Source organism: Coregonus lavaretus (assembly GCF_964263955.1).
Source record: "Coregonus lavaretus genome assembly, chromosome: 28".
Lineage (NCBI taxonomy): Eukaryota > Metazoa > Chordata > Actinopteri > Salmoniformes > Salmonidae > Coregonus > Coregonus lavaretus.
This window is the reverse complement of record NC_140015.1, coordinates 22,324,454-22,343,911: the sequence shown is the minus strand read 5'-3', so window position 1 is coordinate 22,343,911 and position 19,458 is coordinate 22,324,454. Positions and strand designations below refer to the sequence as shown.

The 19,458-nt window shown below is 42.8% G+C and overlaps 1 protein-coding gene across 6 annotated transcripts in view; it reads left to right on the top strand.

The window, feature by feature from the left end:
- The window catches only part of LOC311103717 (uncharacterized protein), a 37,058-nt gene extending 18,285 nt beyond the window's left edge, over positions 1-18,773 (top strand). Inside the window, exons 2-6 of one of the 6 annotated variants that reach the window (XR_014610116.1) lie at positions 5,187-5,363; positions 5,413-5,472; positions 11,232-11,316; positions 13,057-13,131; positions 18,151-18,766. Coding sequence is in view for 4 of the 6 variants with exons in the window: in XM_084145334.1 (XP_084001460.1) it covers positions 5,187-5,472; positions 11,232-11,316; positions 13,057-13,090 (405 nt within the window). In the remaining 2 variants the exon portion in view is untranslated. Of the gene's footprint in view, positions 1-5,186; positions 5,473-11,231; positions 11,317-13,056; positions 13,132-18,150 lie in introns of all 6 variants that reach the window. The other 5 variants (XR_014610115.1, XM_084145334.1, XM_084145333.1 and 2 more) reach the window with 5 other exon arrangements.
- The last annotated feature ends 685 nt before the right edge of the window (positions 18,774-19,458 follow it).

Below are 19,458 nucleotides of genomic sequence, written 5' to 3'. Positions count from 1 at the left end.
ATTACTAGCTGTTTGGGGTTTTAGGCTGGGTTTCTGTACAGCACTTCGAGATATTAGCTGATGTAAGAAGGGCTATATAAAATAAAATTGATTGATTGATTGATAACTGCAAGATGGTGAGTATGGCCCAGTACATCCCTGGGGCCAAGCTCCCTGCCATCCAGGACCTCTATACCAGGCGGTGCAGGCCCATAAAATTGTCAAAGACTCCAGTCACCCAAGCCATAGACTGTTTTCTCTGCTACCGCACAGCAAGCGGTACCAGTGCACCAAGTCTGGAAGAAAAGGGACCCTGAAGAGCTTATACCCCTAAGCCATAAGACTGCTAAACAAGACTGCTGAATAGCTAATCAAATGCACTGACTCTGTGCACACACTGGACTCTACCCACACGCACATACACACTTACACTGACACCCCCACACACACATACACATTACATACGCCCACAGACACATACCACGTGCACATGCATACTGACGCCACACACACACTCACACACACACCCATACACACACTTTCACACTTACCACGTACACTGCTGCTACTGTCAATTATCTATCCTGTTGCCTAGTCACTTTACCTCTACCTATATGAACATAGCTGCCTCAATTACTTCATACCTCTGCACATCGACTCGGTACTGGTACTCCCAGTATATAGCCATTTTATTTTGACTAATTATTGTTATTCGTTATTCACTGTGTCTCTATTTCTATTTTTGTTTTTTGTTTTTTTATCTTTAACTCTGCATTGTTGGAAAAGGACCCGTAAGTTAGCATTTCACAATTTGATTAGATTTGATGTGCTCATGCTGTGAGGTCATGCCCATACACTCTTAGAAAAAATTGTGCTATCTTGAACTTTAAAGGGTTCTTCGGCTGTCTCCGTAGGAGAAACCTTTGAAGAACAATTTTTTGGTTCCATGTAGAACCCTTTCTACACAGGGTTCTACATGGAACCGAAAAGGGTTCTACCTGGAACCAAAAAGGGTTCTCCTATGGGAACAGCCGAATAACCCTTTTGGAACCCTTTTTTCTAACAGTGTACTGACCCAAAATGGCTGAGGGCATGTCAGTGGATGCCACATCTACAGCATGAGGTCAGAGGTCACTGTCACTGAATGAGCTTAGTGAGGGGTTAATTGGACAGGCAGTTATTAACAGGGCCCTAAATCCTCTACAAGCCATCCTAAAGCTCTTGGCCTAAGTTTGGTGTCTGGGTGGTACAGACACCATTAGAACAATTAAACCTACTTGAGGAGCCTGAGAGATGATGACTGATGCACAATGGAATAATGACCTCATACACTTCTACTAGAGAGAGCTCTCTAACCAAATTAGGAGAGAGATGTAAAAAGGCAGTATTTGTGATGATAGTGTATCTTAGACTTACAAAATGCGAGCAATGCATCATCTCATTCTAAAGCAGTGGTATTCAAAGTCAGGGGAACTGCAGTGGGGTCGCCCGAAAAAAGATATATACTTTTTTTGAGTAAATTTATTTATTGGTTTCTTTTCATTTTGATAAGAAATCAAGATGCAATGCATTGAAGGTTATTTGTTGATATAAAAATCTACATTTACCGATTTTAAGATTGTGTCATTAGATTTGGGTTAGGGTGGGGTCGCGAGAAATTCTGGCAAAAAATGTGGTCCCCAGAAATTCTGTCGAAAAAAATGTGGTCCCCGCTGAAAAGGTTTGAATACCATTGCTCTAAAGGGATTCTATAGACCTACAGTACCAGTCAAAAGTTTGGACACACCTACTCATTCAAGGGTTTTTCTTTATTTTTACTATTTTCTACATTGTAGAATAATAGTGAAGACATCAAAACTATGAAATTACACATGGAATCATGTAGTAACCAAAAAAGTGTTAAACAAATCAAAACAAATTTTATATTTTAGATTCTTCAAAGTAGCCATCCTTTGCCTTGATGACAGCGTTGCACACTCTTGGCATTCTCTCAACCAGCTTCACCTGGAATGCTTTTCCAACAGTCTTGAAGGAGTTCCCACATATGCTGAGCACTTGTTGACTGCTTTTCCTTCACTCTGCGGTCCAACTCATCCCAAACCATCTCAATTGGGTTGAGGTCGGGTGATTGTGGAGGCCAGGTCATCTGATATAGTACTCCATCACTTTCCTTCTTGGTCAAATAGCCCTTACGCAGCCTGGAGGTGTGTCGGGTCATTGTCCTGTTGAAAAACAAATGATAGTCCCACTAAGCGCAAACCAGATGGGATGGCGTATCGCTGCAGAATGCTGTGGTAGCCATGCTGGTTAAGTGTGCCTTGAATTCTAAATAAATCACAGACAGTGTCACCAGCAAAGCACCCCCACACCATCACACACCTCCTCCATGCTTCATGGTGGGAACCACACATGCGGAGATCCTCCGTTCACCTACTCTGCATCTCACAAAGACACGGCGGTTGGAACCAAAAAACTCACATTTGGACTCATCAGACCAAAGGACAGATTTCCACCGGTCTAATGTCCTTTGCTCGTGTTTCTTGGCCCAAGCGAGTCTCTTCTTCTTATTGGTGTCCTTTAGTAGTGGTTTCTTTGCAACAATTCAACCATGAAGGCCTGATTCACGCAGTCTCCTCTGAACAGTTGATGTTGAGATGTGTCTGTTACTTGAACTCTGTGAAGCATTTATTTGGGCTGCAATTTCTGAAGCTAGTAACTCTAATGAACTTATCCTCTGCAGCAGAGGTAACTCTGGGTCTTCCTTTCCTGTGGCGGTCCTCATGAGAGCCAGTTTCATCATAGCGCTTGATGTTTTTTGCGACTGTACTTGAAGAAACTTTCAAAGTTCTTGAAATGTTCCGGATTGACTGACCTTCATGTCTCAAAGTAATGATGGACTGTCGTTTCTCTTTGCTTATTTGAGCTGCTCTTGCCATAAAATGGACTTGGTCTTTTACCAAATAAGGCTATCTTCTGTATACCACCCCTACCTTGTCACAACACAACTGATTGGCTCAAATGCATTAAAAAGGAAAGAAATTCCACAAATTAACTTTTAATTAATTGAAATGTATTCCAGGTGACTATCTCATGAAGTTGGTTGAGAGAATGCCAATAGTGTGCAAAGCTGTCATCAAGGCAAAATGTGCCTTGAACACATATGGAATCATGTAGTAACCAAAAAAGTGTTAAACAAATCAAAATATATTTTATATTTGAGATTCTTTGAAGAATCTCAAATATAAAATACATTTTGATTTGTTTAACACTTTTTTGGTTACTACATGATTCCATATGTGCTATTTCATAGTTTTGATGTCTTCAATATTATTCTACAATGTAGAAAATAGTACAAATAAAGAAAAACCCTGGAATGAGTAGGTGTGCCCAAATCTTTGACTGGTACTGTACATTTAGCACTAGTATGACCCTGAATAAGATAGCTTTTATGAATGTGTGAGTTGGGTCCTATGCATAGAGGGTTTTGGTGTTTAATAGCTGAGGAATTCAGCGGCAGAGGGGAAGAGGCTGTTGGTGGGTAGGTCTGCTTAATGGATTCCATTCCAGTGGCTGGGTGTGAGTAGCCTAGAGAGGGCTGCTCAGGGATTAGGCTATGAGACACAGTTGGGCCTGGTGGAATCCATGCCCCTGGCCTGCTCTGTCTGCTACCATTTGTTACTGTGGTGGGTTAGTGAACATGTCCATCGCCATAAAGTCTGATCCAAGAGGAGGGGTAGGGTCGTGACACAGGGGGCCATGAGCTTCCTCTGCTAAATTTCATTTTCCTTTCTGTGCCAAGATACATTTATACACTTTAAAGTAATGTGGCCAATTTATATAGACACAAATATGAACAGCCACAGGCAGAAATGTCAACAAAACATAGAATATTTTGATTAAATCGCCTTCAGCTTCTTTCCTTCACTGTCACTTTGGTCTTCTAAATTTGGAGACTTTAGAACTACTTTAGAGTTGGACTACATTGTAAATGAGCACCCTACTTATACTCTTAGTTCTAGGCTTTAGTCATTGTTACTCTGATCAGAGATGACAGGAGGCCTCTGGCAGCGCATCAAGCCCTGAGTCCACTGTGTCCCCATATGTGTCCTCACTGTCTCTCTGTGTCCTCACTGTCTCTCTGTGTCCTCACTGTCTCTCTGTGTCCTCAATGTCTCTCTGTGTCCTCACTGTGAGATTAGTTCTCCCAAGTATCAGACACCAAAAGCATTAAAATAACTTGTTTGTGTGTGTGTGTGAGTTGCTGCGAGTCCAGTTCTGTCAGGGCCAGGGAAAGTTCTGGAGAGGGAGGCGTGGAGATGGATTGAAGGGGGGTTTATTTGTGCCTGTGTCATTGGCAGACGGCATACAGAGAGAACACAGCCACTAAACAAGAACCTGAGAGTGAGCTGCAAATGACAGCTGTCACTCATAGAATAACCATTACAATGTGTCAAGAGGTTATCACATCCATGTGGGTCAGCAGTTGAGACAGCAGTTTGTAGAGGTTTGCTCTGATACAAAGGCACAACATATGCAGGTTTTACATTTCAGAATGTGAAGGATGATGTTATGGGTTATGTCCTTCCAGCACCAATTTCAGAGGAGAAAAATGCCTTTTCTACCTTTTATAGAATGTGGGAAGCGATGCCATTTAAGTATATGGCTATATTTCCCCACCATAGGCCTACTCCTTATAGAATGTGGCAATTTGGATACTATGGGGGTGTGCTATTGCTGTCTGTAGTGACAGTTTGACAGACACTTTTTGCACAAGTTCTTTTCAGTGTCTCTATTCTTGGCAGTTTCCCAAAGTCAACAGTGGTTGAGCTGATGAGTTCTCATATACAATCACTGGGTTCACTCATCTCTGTCTTATATGCCCCAGGAGGCTATGCATGACAAACAACACTCATCAGTTTGTATTGTTATTCCTGTGAGGAATTGGTTCCACTAATGTAATTGTCACAGGTACTATAGAAACAAGTATAGCCTAAAGCTCTGCTATATTTAGAACCTAGGACTGCTAGGTTGGGAATACAACACAATTCCCTATTAACCTCGATTAGCCACTACACAGACCATTGAAGACCATTGGAAAACAAAGTCATATTCACTGTCTGATTTTTATATTAATCACAATTCCATTGTGTTAAACAGCATTTCAGGTGTACAGTAGATTATATCTGTTATACACTTTGTCCCTGCAGACTGTGCCAGAGCCCGTGCCAGAACCCGTGGTTGAGCCAGAACCCGTGCCTGAGCCCATCCCAGAGCCAGAGCCCATCCCAGTCGTTGTTGAGGAGCCCATCCTTGAGCTCATCGCCGAACCTGAACCTGTACCCGTGGTGAAGGAGGTCCCCGTCAGAGAGCCCACCCCTGAGCCAGCGAGGGAACCCACCCCAGAGCCAGCAAGAGAACCCACCCCCGAGCCAGCGAAGGAACCCACCCCTGAGCCCGTCTTCGTGCCAGAGCCAGAGGACCTTGAGAGCAACGGTAGTACATTTTAATAGTTTTTGGGTGTCAGCTAACTGTCAGCTGTGGGTACAGTCAGTCATCCCAAGTCCGAAAGCAGATCAAGTTTGACTCCCTGAATGGATTGACTTTAGTAATGACTAACATATAATGCTGCATCATACCAACCTCAAAAGGGCTCTAATGCATTAGCCAGCATTAACGTATGCACATCAAAACACTGCATACCTAGCAAATCCTCATTTAGACTGGATCTGGGGAGGCTAGCGGAGACACTTGCGTGTATATACGCTGTGTGGTATATCCTCCACTGACACGTCCCCTTACAGTCTTGAGACTTGCCCTCCTTTCACTGGAATTGAGTTGTGCATTCAAACCAGCCACCATTTTGTCTTTCAGTCAGGTATTTTCTGATCACTTGAGGCCCCAGGTCTCCATTGAGGCAGGTCTCATTGTGCCAGATTACAGTAAGTGTTTCCAGGTGAGAGGTTGAAGTCAGTCAGGCCTCCCTGGAATACTGTACAATACAACCACACAGAGCCACACAAACACAAGAGCTTTGTGCCTATGGACTTTTATGCTGTCGCTTTTGTTTCCCGTTCAGTAGGGATCATCAACTAGATTCAGCCGGGGGCCGATTTTTTCTTGAGCGGATGTTCAAGGGGACGGAATATAATTACAGTCTAAAAATAATTTGTAGACTGCAAATTGACCGCAAAAAGCCCAAACGAATACGGTATCATACTTATCATATTTCACTAAAACATAATAACATAGTATACGATCACATACCTGTATATATCTCTATTATGCGTGGGAATACTTTGGAACAGATTTTCAAAATTAAAATCACTTGGAGCTGATTTCCTGGTGTTTTTACAGTTTTGTAAGTCCAACAATAAAAAAAAATATATATATATACAGTGGGGAGAACAAGTATTTGATACACTGACGATTTTGCAGGTTTTCCTACTTACAAAGCATGTAGAGGTCTGTCATTTTTATTATAGGTACACTTCAACTGTGAGAGATGGAATCTAAAACAAAAATCCAGAAAATCACATTGTAGGATTTTTAATGAATTTATTAGCATTTTATTGCATGACATAAGTATTTGATACATCAGAAAAGCAGAACTTAATATTTGGTACAGAAACCTTTGTTTGCAATTACAGAGATCATACGTTTCCTGTAGGTCTTGACCAGGTTTGCACACACTGCAGCAGGGATTTTGGCCCACTCCTCCATACAGACCTTCTCCAGATCCTTCAGGTTTCGGGGCTGTCGCTGGGCAATACGGACTTTCAGCTCCCTCCAAAGATGTTCTATTGGGTTCAGGTCTGGAGACTGGCTAGGCCACTCCAGGACCTTGAGATGCTTCTTACGGAGCCACTCCTTAGTTGCCTTGGCTGTGTGTTTTGGGTCGTTGTCATGCTGGAAGACCCAGCCACGACCCATCTTCAATGCTCTTACTGAGGGAAGGAGGTTGTTGGCCAAGATCTCGCGATACATGGCCCCATCCTTCCACCCCTCAATACGGTGCAGTCGTCCTGTCCCCTTTGCAGAAAAGCATCCCCAAAGAATGATGTTTCCACCTCCATGCTTCACGGTTGGGATGGTGTTCTTGGGGTTGTACTCATCCTTCTTCTTCCTCCAAACACGGCGAGTGGAGTTTAGACCAAAAAGCTCTATTTTTGTCTCATCAGACCACATGACCTTCTCCCATTCCTCCTCTGGATCATCCAGATGGTCATTGGCAAACTTCAGACGGGCCTGGACATGCGCTGGCTTGATCAGAGGGACCTTGCGTGCGCTGCAGGATTTTAATCCATGACGGCGTAGTGTGTTACTAATGGTTTTCTTTGAGACTGTGGTCCCAGCTCTCTTCAGGTCATTGACCAGGTCCTGCCGTGTAGTTCTGGGCTGATCCCTCACCTTCCTTATGATCGTTGATGCCCCACGAGGTGAGATCTTGCATGGAGCCCCAGACCGAGGGTGAGTGACCGTCATCTTGAACTTCTTCCATTTTCTAATAATTGCGCCAACAGTTGTTGCCTTCTCACCAAGCTGCTTGCCTATTGTCCTGTAGCCCATCCCAGCCTTGTGCACGTCTACAATTTTATCCCTGATGTCCTTACACAGCTCTCTGGTCTTGGCCATTGTGGAGAGGTTGGAGTCTGTTTGATTGAGTGTGTGGACAGGTGTCTTTTATATAGGTAACGAGTTCAAACAGGTGCAGTTAATACAGGTAATGAGTGGAGAACAGGAGTGCTTCTTAAAGAAAAACTAACAGGTCTGTGAGAGCCGGAATTCTTACTGGTTGGTAGTTGATCAAATACTTATGTCATGCAATAAAATGCAAATACATTCATTAAAAATCCTACAATGTGATTTTCTGGATTTTTGTTTTAGATTCCGTCTCTCACAGTTGAAGTGTACCTTACAGACCTCTACATGCTTTGTAAGTAGGAAAACCTGCAAAATCGGCAGTGTATCAAATACTTGTTCTCCCCACTGTATATATGCAGTATCTCACAAAAGTGAGTACACCCCTCACATTTTTGTAAATATTTGAGTATATCTTTTCATGTGACAACAGCTTGTATAATTTGCTGTCCCCTCAAAATAACTCAACACACAGCCATTAAATGTCTAAACCGCTGGCAACAAAAGTGAGTACACCCCTAAGTGAAAATGTCCAAATTGGGCCCAATTAGACATTTTCCCTCCCCGGTGTCATGTGACTTGTTAGTGTTACAAGGTCTCAGGTGTAAATGGGGAGCAGGTGTGTTAAATTTGGTGTCATCGCTCTCACACTCCCTCATACTGGTCACGGGAAGTTCAACATGGCACCTCATGGCAAAGAACTCTCTGAGGATCTGAAAAAAATAATTGTTGCTCTACATAAAGATGGGCTATAAGAAGATTGCCAAGACCCTGAAACTGAGCTGCAGCACGGTGGCCAAGACCATACAGCGGTTTAACAGGACAGGTTCCACTCAGAACAGGCCTCGCCATGGTCGACCAAAGAAGCTGAGTGCACGTGCTCAGCGTCATATCCAGAGGTTGTCTTTGGGAAATAGACGTATGAGTGCTGCCAGCATTGCTGCAGAGGTTGAAGGGGTGGGGGGTCAGCCTGTCAGTGCTCAGACCATACGCCGCACACTGCATCAAATTGGTATGCATGGCTGTCGTCCCAGAAGGAAGCCTCTTCTAAAGATGATGCACAAGAAAGCCTGCAAACAGTTTGCTGAAGACAAGCAGACTAAGGACATGTCCTGTGGTCTGATGAGACCAAGATAAACTTATTTGGTTCAGATGGTGTCAAGCGTGTGTGGCGGCAACCAGGTGAGGAGTACAAAGACAAGTGTGTCTTGCCTACAGTCAAGCATGGTGGTGGGAGTGTCATGATCCCCTCCCTTCGGAGACTGGGCCGCAGGGCAGTATTCCAACATGATAACGACCCCAAACACACCTCCAAGACGACCACTGCCTTGCTAAAGAAGCTGAGGATAAAGGTGATGGACTGGCCAAGCATGTCTCCAGACCTAAACCATATTGAGCATCTGTGGGGCATCCTCAAACGGAAGGTAGAGGAGTGCAAGGTCTCTAACATCCACCAGCTCAGTGATGTCGTCATGGAGGAGTGGAAGAGGACTCCAGTGGCAACCTGTGAAGCTCTGGTGAACTCCATGCCCAAGAGGGTTAAGGCAGTGCTGGAAAATGATGGACACTTTGGCCCCAATTTGGACATTTTCACTTAGGGGTGTACTCACTTTTGTTGCCAGCGGTTTAGACAATAATGGCTGTGTGTTGTGTTATTTTGAGGGGACAGCAAATTTACACTGTTATACAAGCTGTACACTCACTACTTTACATTGTAGCAAAGTGCCATTTCTTCAGTGTTGTCACATGAAAAGATATACTCAAATATTTACAAAAATGTGAGGGGTGTACTCACTTTTGTGAGATACTGTATATGTCAAAAAAATGTTGCTAAAAAAACTTGGGTGGCCAAATAAAATCACCCGCGGGCCAAATTCGGCCAGAGGGCCACCAGTTGGGGAACCCTGCCTTACAGTATATCCTCACTGAATAGCATACTGGCCACTGCTGCTGCTAGCAGGCAATCATCACTGGGTGTGTGTGCAGGGGAGATAACTCGATTCCAGGAAGAAAAAAAATAGTAAAGCTACCATTTTGCATGTTGAGATGGTAAAGGGGAGAAATGTGGACTTTGAGACCAAATGTGATCTCATGTCTCCACCTCACCAACAGTTAACTGTTGATTGACAGTGAAACATGAGTTTCAATAAGTGACATGGACTGATGATCGCTGTGGTTTTTAGAACATACTGGTTAGCAAGGAATGTACATTGAGTATACCAAACATTAGGAACACCTTCCTAATATTGAGTTGCACCCCAGCCCTTTTGCCCGCAGAACAGCCTCAATATTTAGTCTTTCCCATTCACCCTCTGAATGGCACATACACAATCCATGTCTCAATTGTCTTAAGGCTTAAAAGTCCTTCTTTAACCTGTATCCTTCCCTTCACCTACACTGATTGAAGTGGATTTAACAAGTGACATCAATAAGGGATCATAGCGTGCATCTGGATTCACCTGGTCAGTCTATGCCATGAAAAGGTGTTCTTAATGTTTTGTATACTCAGTGTATTTATTGAGTCATTTGAAGTTGACAGTTACCTAAGGACAGAAAATGAACACTAGTTCACCGTAATGCAGTTCCATGGAGCTACAACTATGTGATGTCTTAACTCTTGTCATCCTATGATCATGTTTAAGATCTCTATGTAAATGTAACAGGTGTTACATTTAACACCACATTACATCTAATTATTGAGCTTGTATCTTCTTGGTAGAATGGACTCCTTGAAAAATGGTTTGCTTACCCTGATCAGTGTCTCTTTCACTATCAGACCTATCTATGGGATATGACCTTGGTGGCTACAGGCCAGGTTTGTACAGCTGTCTGTATCAGTAAAGTGTATTCCTCTGGATGAGAGACAAACTGCCTCACTAAGACACGGGACTGTTGGGGTCTGGTTCCACCAATAGCACAGGGTTGTAATGTCACTCTGTGTACTGTAAATTGAATCAGCGACGTTGGCACACATAAAAGTGAATCAGCCATCTGACTCTGGATTTAATCACGGCCACACGGTCACTCTTGGCTCCGTTTTGACTGTACTCTACTGCTGGTCTCCTGAGTGGCGCAGTGGTCTATTCCACAGCTGTGCCACTAGAGATCCTGGTTCGAATCCAGGCTCTGTCGTAGCCGGCCGTGACCGGGAGACCCATGGGGCGGCGCGCAATTGGCCCAGCGTCGTCCAGGGTAGGGGAGGGAATGGCCGGCAGGGATGTAGCTCAGTTGATAGAGCATGGTGTTTGCAACGCCAGGGTTGTGGGTTCGATTCCCACAGGGGGTATGAAAAAAATTAAAAATAAATAAGGTAAGTCGCTCTGGATAAGAGCGTCTGCTAAATGACGTCAATGTAAATGTATGTCCTTCCTGTAATCCTGATATACTGTAGCAACAACAGTACTGTAACTAACAGCCACAGAGGCCCCACAGGGCTCTTCGATCCAATGAGCAAGTCCAAACATTGATCTGTGTGTGTGTGTGTGTGTGTGTGTGTGTGTGTGTGTGTGAGAAAAAGAGCTTGCAAACATTAGGGGTCCTTGTACTGTATGTATGAATGATGTGTATGTGTGTGTTGACCATGGTCCCTCTTGTTTTCTCTGACGTGGCATCAGCTGAGGAGGTGCACTTTACCCCAGGAATGAAGATGAGCAAGTTGGAGAAGCTGATGACCAAGGAGGAGATGGAGGAGGAGCAGAGGTGAGACTCTAGTCTAAGCTATCCTCCTACTTCACGCCAATGCAACCACCTTCTCCCTCTCTTCCTCCCTCCCCTATCCTGTCCTTGTGTGTTGACCTGGCATTTAGGTGCCATCTATGACAACATCTCCCCTGCAGATAGGAGGAGGAGGTTGGTCACAGAGTGGACAGTTAAACCAATAACCCACCAAAGCAGTGAGGGACTTTCCAGACTCTGTACCTGTAGCTACTAACTCCCTCAAAATAAATGTAGACTTGAGAAATCCCACTGGGTACAGACGTCAATTCCACGTCTATTCCACATTGGTTCAACGTAATTTCATTGAAATGACGTGGAAACAACGTTGATTCAACCAGTGTGTGCCCAGTGGGATGTTCTATATCTTTATAGGTCACCAGATTGTAAAATAAGATTAGTGAACTTCACTGAAGAAAATTGAGGGGCACTTAAGGAAGAAGACAAAAACAACAACTGCTTGTTTTGAAGCCTAGAGGTTACTCTTAGTTTGTAATGCCAAACATCATCCTATAGACTGTGGTGGTCTCTCTCTCAGTTACAGCCTGTACTCATCACCCTGTCCTTTCTTTACCACCCCCTCCTTCTGTCTCTCTCTCTCTCTCTCTCTCTCTCTCTCTCTCTCTCTCTCTCTCTCTCTCTCTCTCTCTCTCTCTCTCTCTCTCTCTCTCTCTCTCTCTCTCTCTCTCTCTCTCTCTCTCTCTCTCTCTCTCTCTCTCTCTCTCTCTCTCTCTCTCTCTCTCTCTATATATATATCACATCCTAGGGCTTGAACTTGCATAAGCAGAGGGAGGGAGGCTTTATGTGATGTAACAGGGCAAGATGCCTCCTATCTTTTGGTTTAGCCAGTCCTGTTCTCTGCTAGTGGAGCAGTGCAGTGAGCCTGGGGCCCAATACTTGCTGGGGGTTGGAATGACTTAGTGAGTGAGTATGCAGGGGGCGGATGGGGACTCTGTTTAGGGGTGTGACAACAAGGCAGTATCATGGATTAATAGCAGCATTTACCGTTTTTTTTTTTTTGGGGGGGGGGTTCTCCCCAGATTCTATTGCGAGGGGAGTGGATGTCTGAAATGCCATGTGATTGGTGGCTTGTGCCTTCTAACACAAGAATTGAATCAAGGTCTTCAAATATCTGCTAGGCCTAGCTCTGTTGTTTTATTATGTTACCATGGAGATGCGAGCTGCTGAAGAAGAAGGAGGGGTGGGAGGAAAGGCATGTGGGCCTGAGTTTCAGGAATGTTTTTCTTTGTCTTTTTTGGGGAGTATGCTTCCACTCTTGTTTGGAGCCTGAGCAGTGACTCAGGGTTTTAAATGACCAACAATGTATCAATACATTTTCATATGAGAAACTATAGTCCCACTCCAGCCCCAAACCCAGCTATATGTTACTAAATCCCTGTGCCCTGTACCCTGTGCCTTTCACTTGTGTGTTTACACATGAGAGCACAGCATGTACTTGCTCACCACACCAACCGTTGGGCCTGAAATAAACTCAACCACAACTTTGGCCTAAACTTTACATCATACAGCTCAGTGCAATGTTTTTACTTTTGGCACTAGGTTTTATATGGAGAAGATGTAAGCATGTGAAACTTATTTGCATTTCCATAAGTGCCAAAGTTGGGGCCAAAGTTGTGGTTAAGTTGTCTGTTTCCAAGCTGTGAAATTGTGTAAAGTTCTGGGCTGCTGTACATAACAGCTTTCACCCTGCCTTTATCTTTTCAGGATAGAGCTCACACCTGATTTTACCTCTCTATAAGCAACATCGACAAGCACACTGTGAGTTAGGAAGGATTATGGGTAAGGTATAATTTCACTTTAACCCCCCACCCCAGAGCCTCTTATCCACTCCCAAGTCTCAAAAATACCACCTTCACTTGACCACCCAAAACCCCTCACTTGACCACCCGACCTCCCTCTGACCCCCTCACCTCCCTCTCCTTGCTCCCCTCACCCACTACCCAGGGTGTGACACACTGTGTGACTGCCACTCCATCACTGGTGAAGGGCAGAGCCATATACAGTACATATCTATATCTATATCTATATATATATATAAATATATATATATATATATATATACATATATATATATATATATACAGTTGAAGTCGGAAGTTTACATACACTTAGGTTGGAATCATTAAAACTCGTTTTTCAACCACTCCACAAATTTCTTGTTAACAAACTATAGTTTTGGCAAGTCGGTTAGGACATCTACTTTGTGCATGACACAAGTAATTTTTCCAACAATTGTTTACAGTCAGATTATTTCACTTATAATTCACTGTATCACAATTCCAGTGGGTCAGAAGTTTACATACACTAAGTTGACTGTGCCTTTAAACAGCTTGGAAAATTCCAGAAAATGATGGCATGGCTTTAGAAGCTTCTGATAGGCTAATTGACATCATTTGAGTCAATTGGAGGTGTACCTGTGGATGTATTTCAAGGCCTACCTTCAAACTCAGTGCCTCTTTGCTTGACATCATGGGAAAATCAAAAGAAATCAGCGAAGACCTCAGAAAAGAAATTGTAGGCCTCCACAAGTCTGGTTCATCCTTGGGAGCAATTACCAAATGCCTGAAGGTACCACATTCATCTGTACAAACAATAGTACGCAAGTATAAACACCATGGGACCATGCAGGCGTCATACCTCTCAGGAACGAGACGCTTTCTGTCTCCTAGAGATGAACGTACTTTGGTGCAAAAAGTGCAAATCAATCCCAGAACAAGAGCAAAGGACCTTGTGAAGATGCTGGAGGAAACAGGTACAAAAGTATCTATATCCACAGTAAAACGAGTCCTATATCGACATAACCTGAAAGACCGCTCAGCAAGGAAGAAGCCACTGCTCCAAAACCGCCATAAAAAAGCCAGACTACGGTTTACAACTGCACATGGGGACAAAGATCGTACTTTTTGGAGAAATGTCCTCTGGTCTGATGAAACAAAAATAGAACTGTTTGGCCATAATGACCATCGTTATGTTTGGAGGATAAAGGGGGAGCTTGCAAGCCGAAGAACACCATCCCAACCTTGAAGCACGGGGTGGCAGCATCATGCTGTGGGGGTGCTTTGCTGCAGGAGGGACTGGTGCACTTCACAAATAGATGGCATCATGAGGAAGAAAAATTATGTGGATATATTGAAGCAACATCTCAAGACATCAGTCAGGAAGTTAAAGCTTGGTCGCAAATGCGTCTTCCAAATTGACAATGACCCCAACCATACTTCCAAAGTTGTGGCAAAATGGCTTAAGGACAACAAAGTCAAGGTATTGGAGTGGCCATCACAAAGCCCTGACTTCAATCCTATAGAAAATGTGTGGGCAGAACTGAAAAAGCGTGTGCGAGCAAGGAGGCCTACAAACCTGACTCAGTTACACCAGCTCTGTCAGGAGGAATGGGTCAGAATTCACCCAACTTATTGTGGGAAGCTTGTGGAAGGCTACCCGGAACGTTTGACCCAAGTTAAACAATTTAAAGGCAATGCTACCAAATACTAATTGAGTGTATGTAAACTTCTGACCCACTAGGAATGTGATGAAAGAAATAAAAGCTGAAATAAATAATTATTTGCACTATGGCCTATTTATTGCCTTACCTCCATAACTTACTACATTCACACACACTGTATATATATTTTCTGTTTGTATTTTTGACTTTATGTTTTGTTTACCCCATATGTAACTCTGTGTTGTTGTTTTTATCGCACTGCTTTGCTTTATCTTGGCCAGGTCGCAGTTGTAAATGAGAACTTGTTCTCAACTGGCTTACCTGGTTAAATAAAGGTGAAATAAAAAAATTAAAAATAAAAAATATTCTGACATTTCACATTCTTAAAATAAAGTGGTGATCCTAACTGACCTAAGACAGGGAATCTTTACTAGGATTAAATATCAGGAATTGTGAAAAACTGAATTTAAATATATTTGGCTAAGGTGTATGTAAACTTCCGACTTCAACTGTATATATAGATATGGCTCTGGTGAAAGCAGTGTGTATCTATGCATTCACCCATTTACTGATTACACTAGTATGACATCACCAACAGTGTACCTCCCGAGTGGCGCAGTGGTCTAAGGCACTGTCCATTGCAGTGCTGGTTCGAATCCAGGCTCTGTCGTAGCCGACCGCGACCGGGAGACCCATGGGGCGGCGCACAATTGGCCCAGCGTCGTCCAGGGTAGGGTAGGGGAGGGAATGGCCGGCAGGGATGTTGGTAGAGTACGGCGTTTGCAACGGCAGGGTTGTGGGTTCGATTCCCACGGGGGGCCAGTATGAAAAAATATAATGTATGCACTCACTAACTGTAAGTCGCTCTGGATAAGAGCGTCTGCTAAATGACTAAAATGTAAATGTAAAAATGTACCTTGCCACCAGGCGAATGGGCTGCAGTAGGCTATTGTTTTTCTGTTTTTGAAGGGACTTGTTAGCCACTAATAGGCTTCCACTGATGTGGTAGAGCACACAACTGGGTCTGATAGGGCACATGCTGGCAGAGCTTGCTTTATTCGTTCTATTATACACTTTCTGTTTGATCCCCGCCAACGACCACCAGACCTACAGTGCATTCGGAAAGTATTCAGACCCCTTCCCTTTTTCCACATTTTGTTACGTTACAGCCTTATTCTAAAATGGATACAATTTATTTTTTTCCTCATCAATCTACACACAGTACCCCATAATGACAAAGCGAAAACAGGTTTTTAGACATTTTAGCTAATTTATTAAAAATAAAAAACAGAAATACCTTATTTACAATTTAATCAATTTTAGAATAAGGCTGTAACTTAACAAAATGTGGAAAAAATCAAGGGGACTGAATACTTTCCGAATGCACTGTACATCCCTTCCCCAACACCCCTCTCCCATCCCTCCGCCATCTCTCTCTCTATGTCCCCCTGTGTCTTCAGACAGTCTAATATCCTGGAGCTTAAGGTTCTATAAGGATACAGTTAATAGTCATCATATGCTGCTGCCTCACGGCCATTGAAAACAAAGGGACCTGCGATCATGGGAAATACTGCACTGGGGCACCAATGTGGGTCATCATCAGTGCTGCAGGGGAGACTTCATATAAAACATACAAAGGCCTGTCCCTATGTAGACCTTCCCCCCCCCCACCTTCTATTGAGATGACATCTGTGAGGAATCATTCACAAAGGCACATTCTTTACCTCTTAATGCTGGTGCCAGAGGGGAATCCATTTGGAATTGGTTGGTTGCGCGTGACACCTGCTAAACAAATGCTTGAGAGAGAATCAGTTCCTCACTTGCAAATACTGCACACCCAAAATGGCTGCCATGATAGTATTAAAGAGTTTCTTAATTTAGTGGTTGGGTGGGACTTTTGTCAGAGCCACTCTGACTTTAGGAGCCACCTGCAAAATTAGAACTAATCTTGTGCCAACAGCTGCGCTTGCACACGCTCAGGGGGCCTTGCAGAGAGCTATGATGGGGATTGAATACATTTGAGCTTCTTCAAAAGCTGTGTGCTAAAAGTGCTCCGATGATAGCCTACAACGTAAATAATGAGTAGTAGTACTAGTAGTAATAGTAGTAGTAAATGTAGTAGTAAGGACAGAATATGATATATTATTTTCAATCGATATGTACATGAAACAGTCATATTTGAAGTTAAGTTTTTGATGAGCCCCTGAATCTTGGACCTTTGCTGCTATACCATTGTACCCTCTGCAGGCGATATCGAGGTAGTGAGACAATTAAATTGGGAGGATTTCTTTGTGTGAGCTGAAATGCTTTCAACATAATTGCATTTTCATTCCACTCTGTTTATAAAAGGTTTGAGGAACAGGGCTTGGACTTATTTTACCATGATATGTTTTGTCATGATATGTTGCCAAGTCAGAGTGACAGACAGTGATACAAGATTGTATAGTGTATACCTAATGAACTGTCAGCTAATAGCCAGATGGTGACAGCATTTGATCAGTGTAGCCTGAAAATGCAAATCAGGCCACTATTTGCAAGCCGCATTTATTGGCTCTACTTGACAAACAAAGAGCAACTTTATTATTCCAGTAAGGCTGACTCACTGGAATATGAGTATCTTCCCAACCAATTTTTTGCTCATAAACTGTTCATGTTCAGCCTACCAGTGTCTGTAGGTCTATCTAGAATGTGTATTACTGTATCTCCAATTACAACATTGTTACATCTAGGGGCAACCTAGACTCAGGGGTAGACGTTACATAGTAAATGTAAATGCGGGACACTCTAATTAGTATAATATGTTACGTTTTGTATGGTATATATTAATTTGTAGATGTCCACAATCCATTTTGTATGATATGTTACGAAATACAATTCGTATGATATGTTACGAGATTGCTAAACATATGATATGTTACGAATTCCAATTTGTTGTGGCTAACGTTAGCTAGACTAAGGGTTAAGGTTAGGGTTAAGGTTAGGAGTTAGGTTAAAGGGTTAAGGTTAGGGTGGGGAGGGGGATCTGTGGTGGTGGTGGGTATTCTATGGTGGTATGCTATTTTCCGGGTGTGTTTTGCTCAACCTTTGGTCAGAGCACTGTCTGCTCTAGGTCTCCTGAAACCTACTAAACCCTGCTGCATGCTGACATAACAACCATGGCAATGGTGAGTGATCTCACTCTCTCTCTTCCAAATCTTGAGTCTGATATCAGTCAAATTCCAATACTACAGCTACTTAACATTTCTGGCTCTTCAGCTAATAACAATAACCGGCATATAATATCAATGAAATACTTATATTTATCAATAGATAAAACTGTACCACATTGTAGTGATATATTAGTTCTCTCTGTTTTTCAGTGCAGCTGAGTAGGCGATGAAGAAAAGGAAGGACTCTACACCCACACCTTTCTATTCTTTACTTTGTTTCCTGAAAAGTGATCACTGAAGAAGAACCTTTGAAACCTCTGCTGAGAAGAGCGATCTCTTCTGTTGATTGTCCGGTGACTCTGCTGTTGATCTGGAAAATATCTGTTGCTTTTCGTCCTCTACTCTTTTCTTTCCTTCTTTATTACTTTTGAAGGATGTGAGTTAAAGGCTACTGCTCAACTCTGCCTGTGAATAGCATGCTGCATTACACCAAACACACAAGTGCCTATGTGAATCTGTGCCAATCAGTAACATCCGACTAGCCTAATGATTGCATTCTGAATGCTGAGAAAACCATATATCTCACTCCTGTCCTGACTTTGACGATCGTTGGGGCTTTTGTCACTTTAGAAGTATGTAACCAATGCACACTGACAATGAATGGGCTTCTTTTCATATGGGACTGGAGATCGGTTGTTAGAATGGCTGAAGTTGAATATGTGTATGACAACCCGTAGTGATTTTTGTAGAAAGATTGAAATGTTTAGTTTAAACATGACATTTTGGGGCTTTTGTAAACTCTTGATTATTAAAAGCCAGTTTGTCTAAAACCAATACTTGTTTAAGCCTCTTACTCATTTCCACCCATTAATCCACACATCTTTCCATTTTATGCAGATCAGCACATCTAATTAAAAGTAGTAAATTAATCTCATCATTGAGTTTTGCTCACCTACTTTGTAGCACATTTTGTAGTACATTTACATACAACACAATGCTAATCAGTATGTCATGTATTGCATCTTTCTATGTAAGCCAGATCAGGTCATACATGGATTGATGATGATATCATAACTTCAAATCTCTCTATATACATACGCAATAATAGCTGTTCTCATTGCACCACCCATCATATGATTTCTGGTAACTAGTAGGGATTTGTATGCTGAAGACGTGCCTTAGTTGACGTGCCTCTGTCAGGTAGGTGTTCACACCAATGGATGTGCAGTTAACTTCAGTGCGACTTGAGAAAGAAGACCTCTAGAAGAAGGTCCCCTGAAGTGTTATAAAGTGTTTTTATAGGGCAGCATGTAAATGTCCTGTATGTGAATGATGGCAATAATAAACTGTGAAGGACCTGTCTACCCCAGGATATGTTTTATAGCTGTGTTTATTATAACATTAGAAGACACATCGTGTCCAACTACAGTCGTGGTCAAATGTTTTGAGAATGACACAAGTATTGGTCTTCACAAAGTTCGCTGCTTCAGTGTTATGATATATTTTTGTCAGATGTTA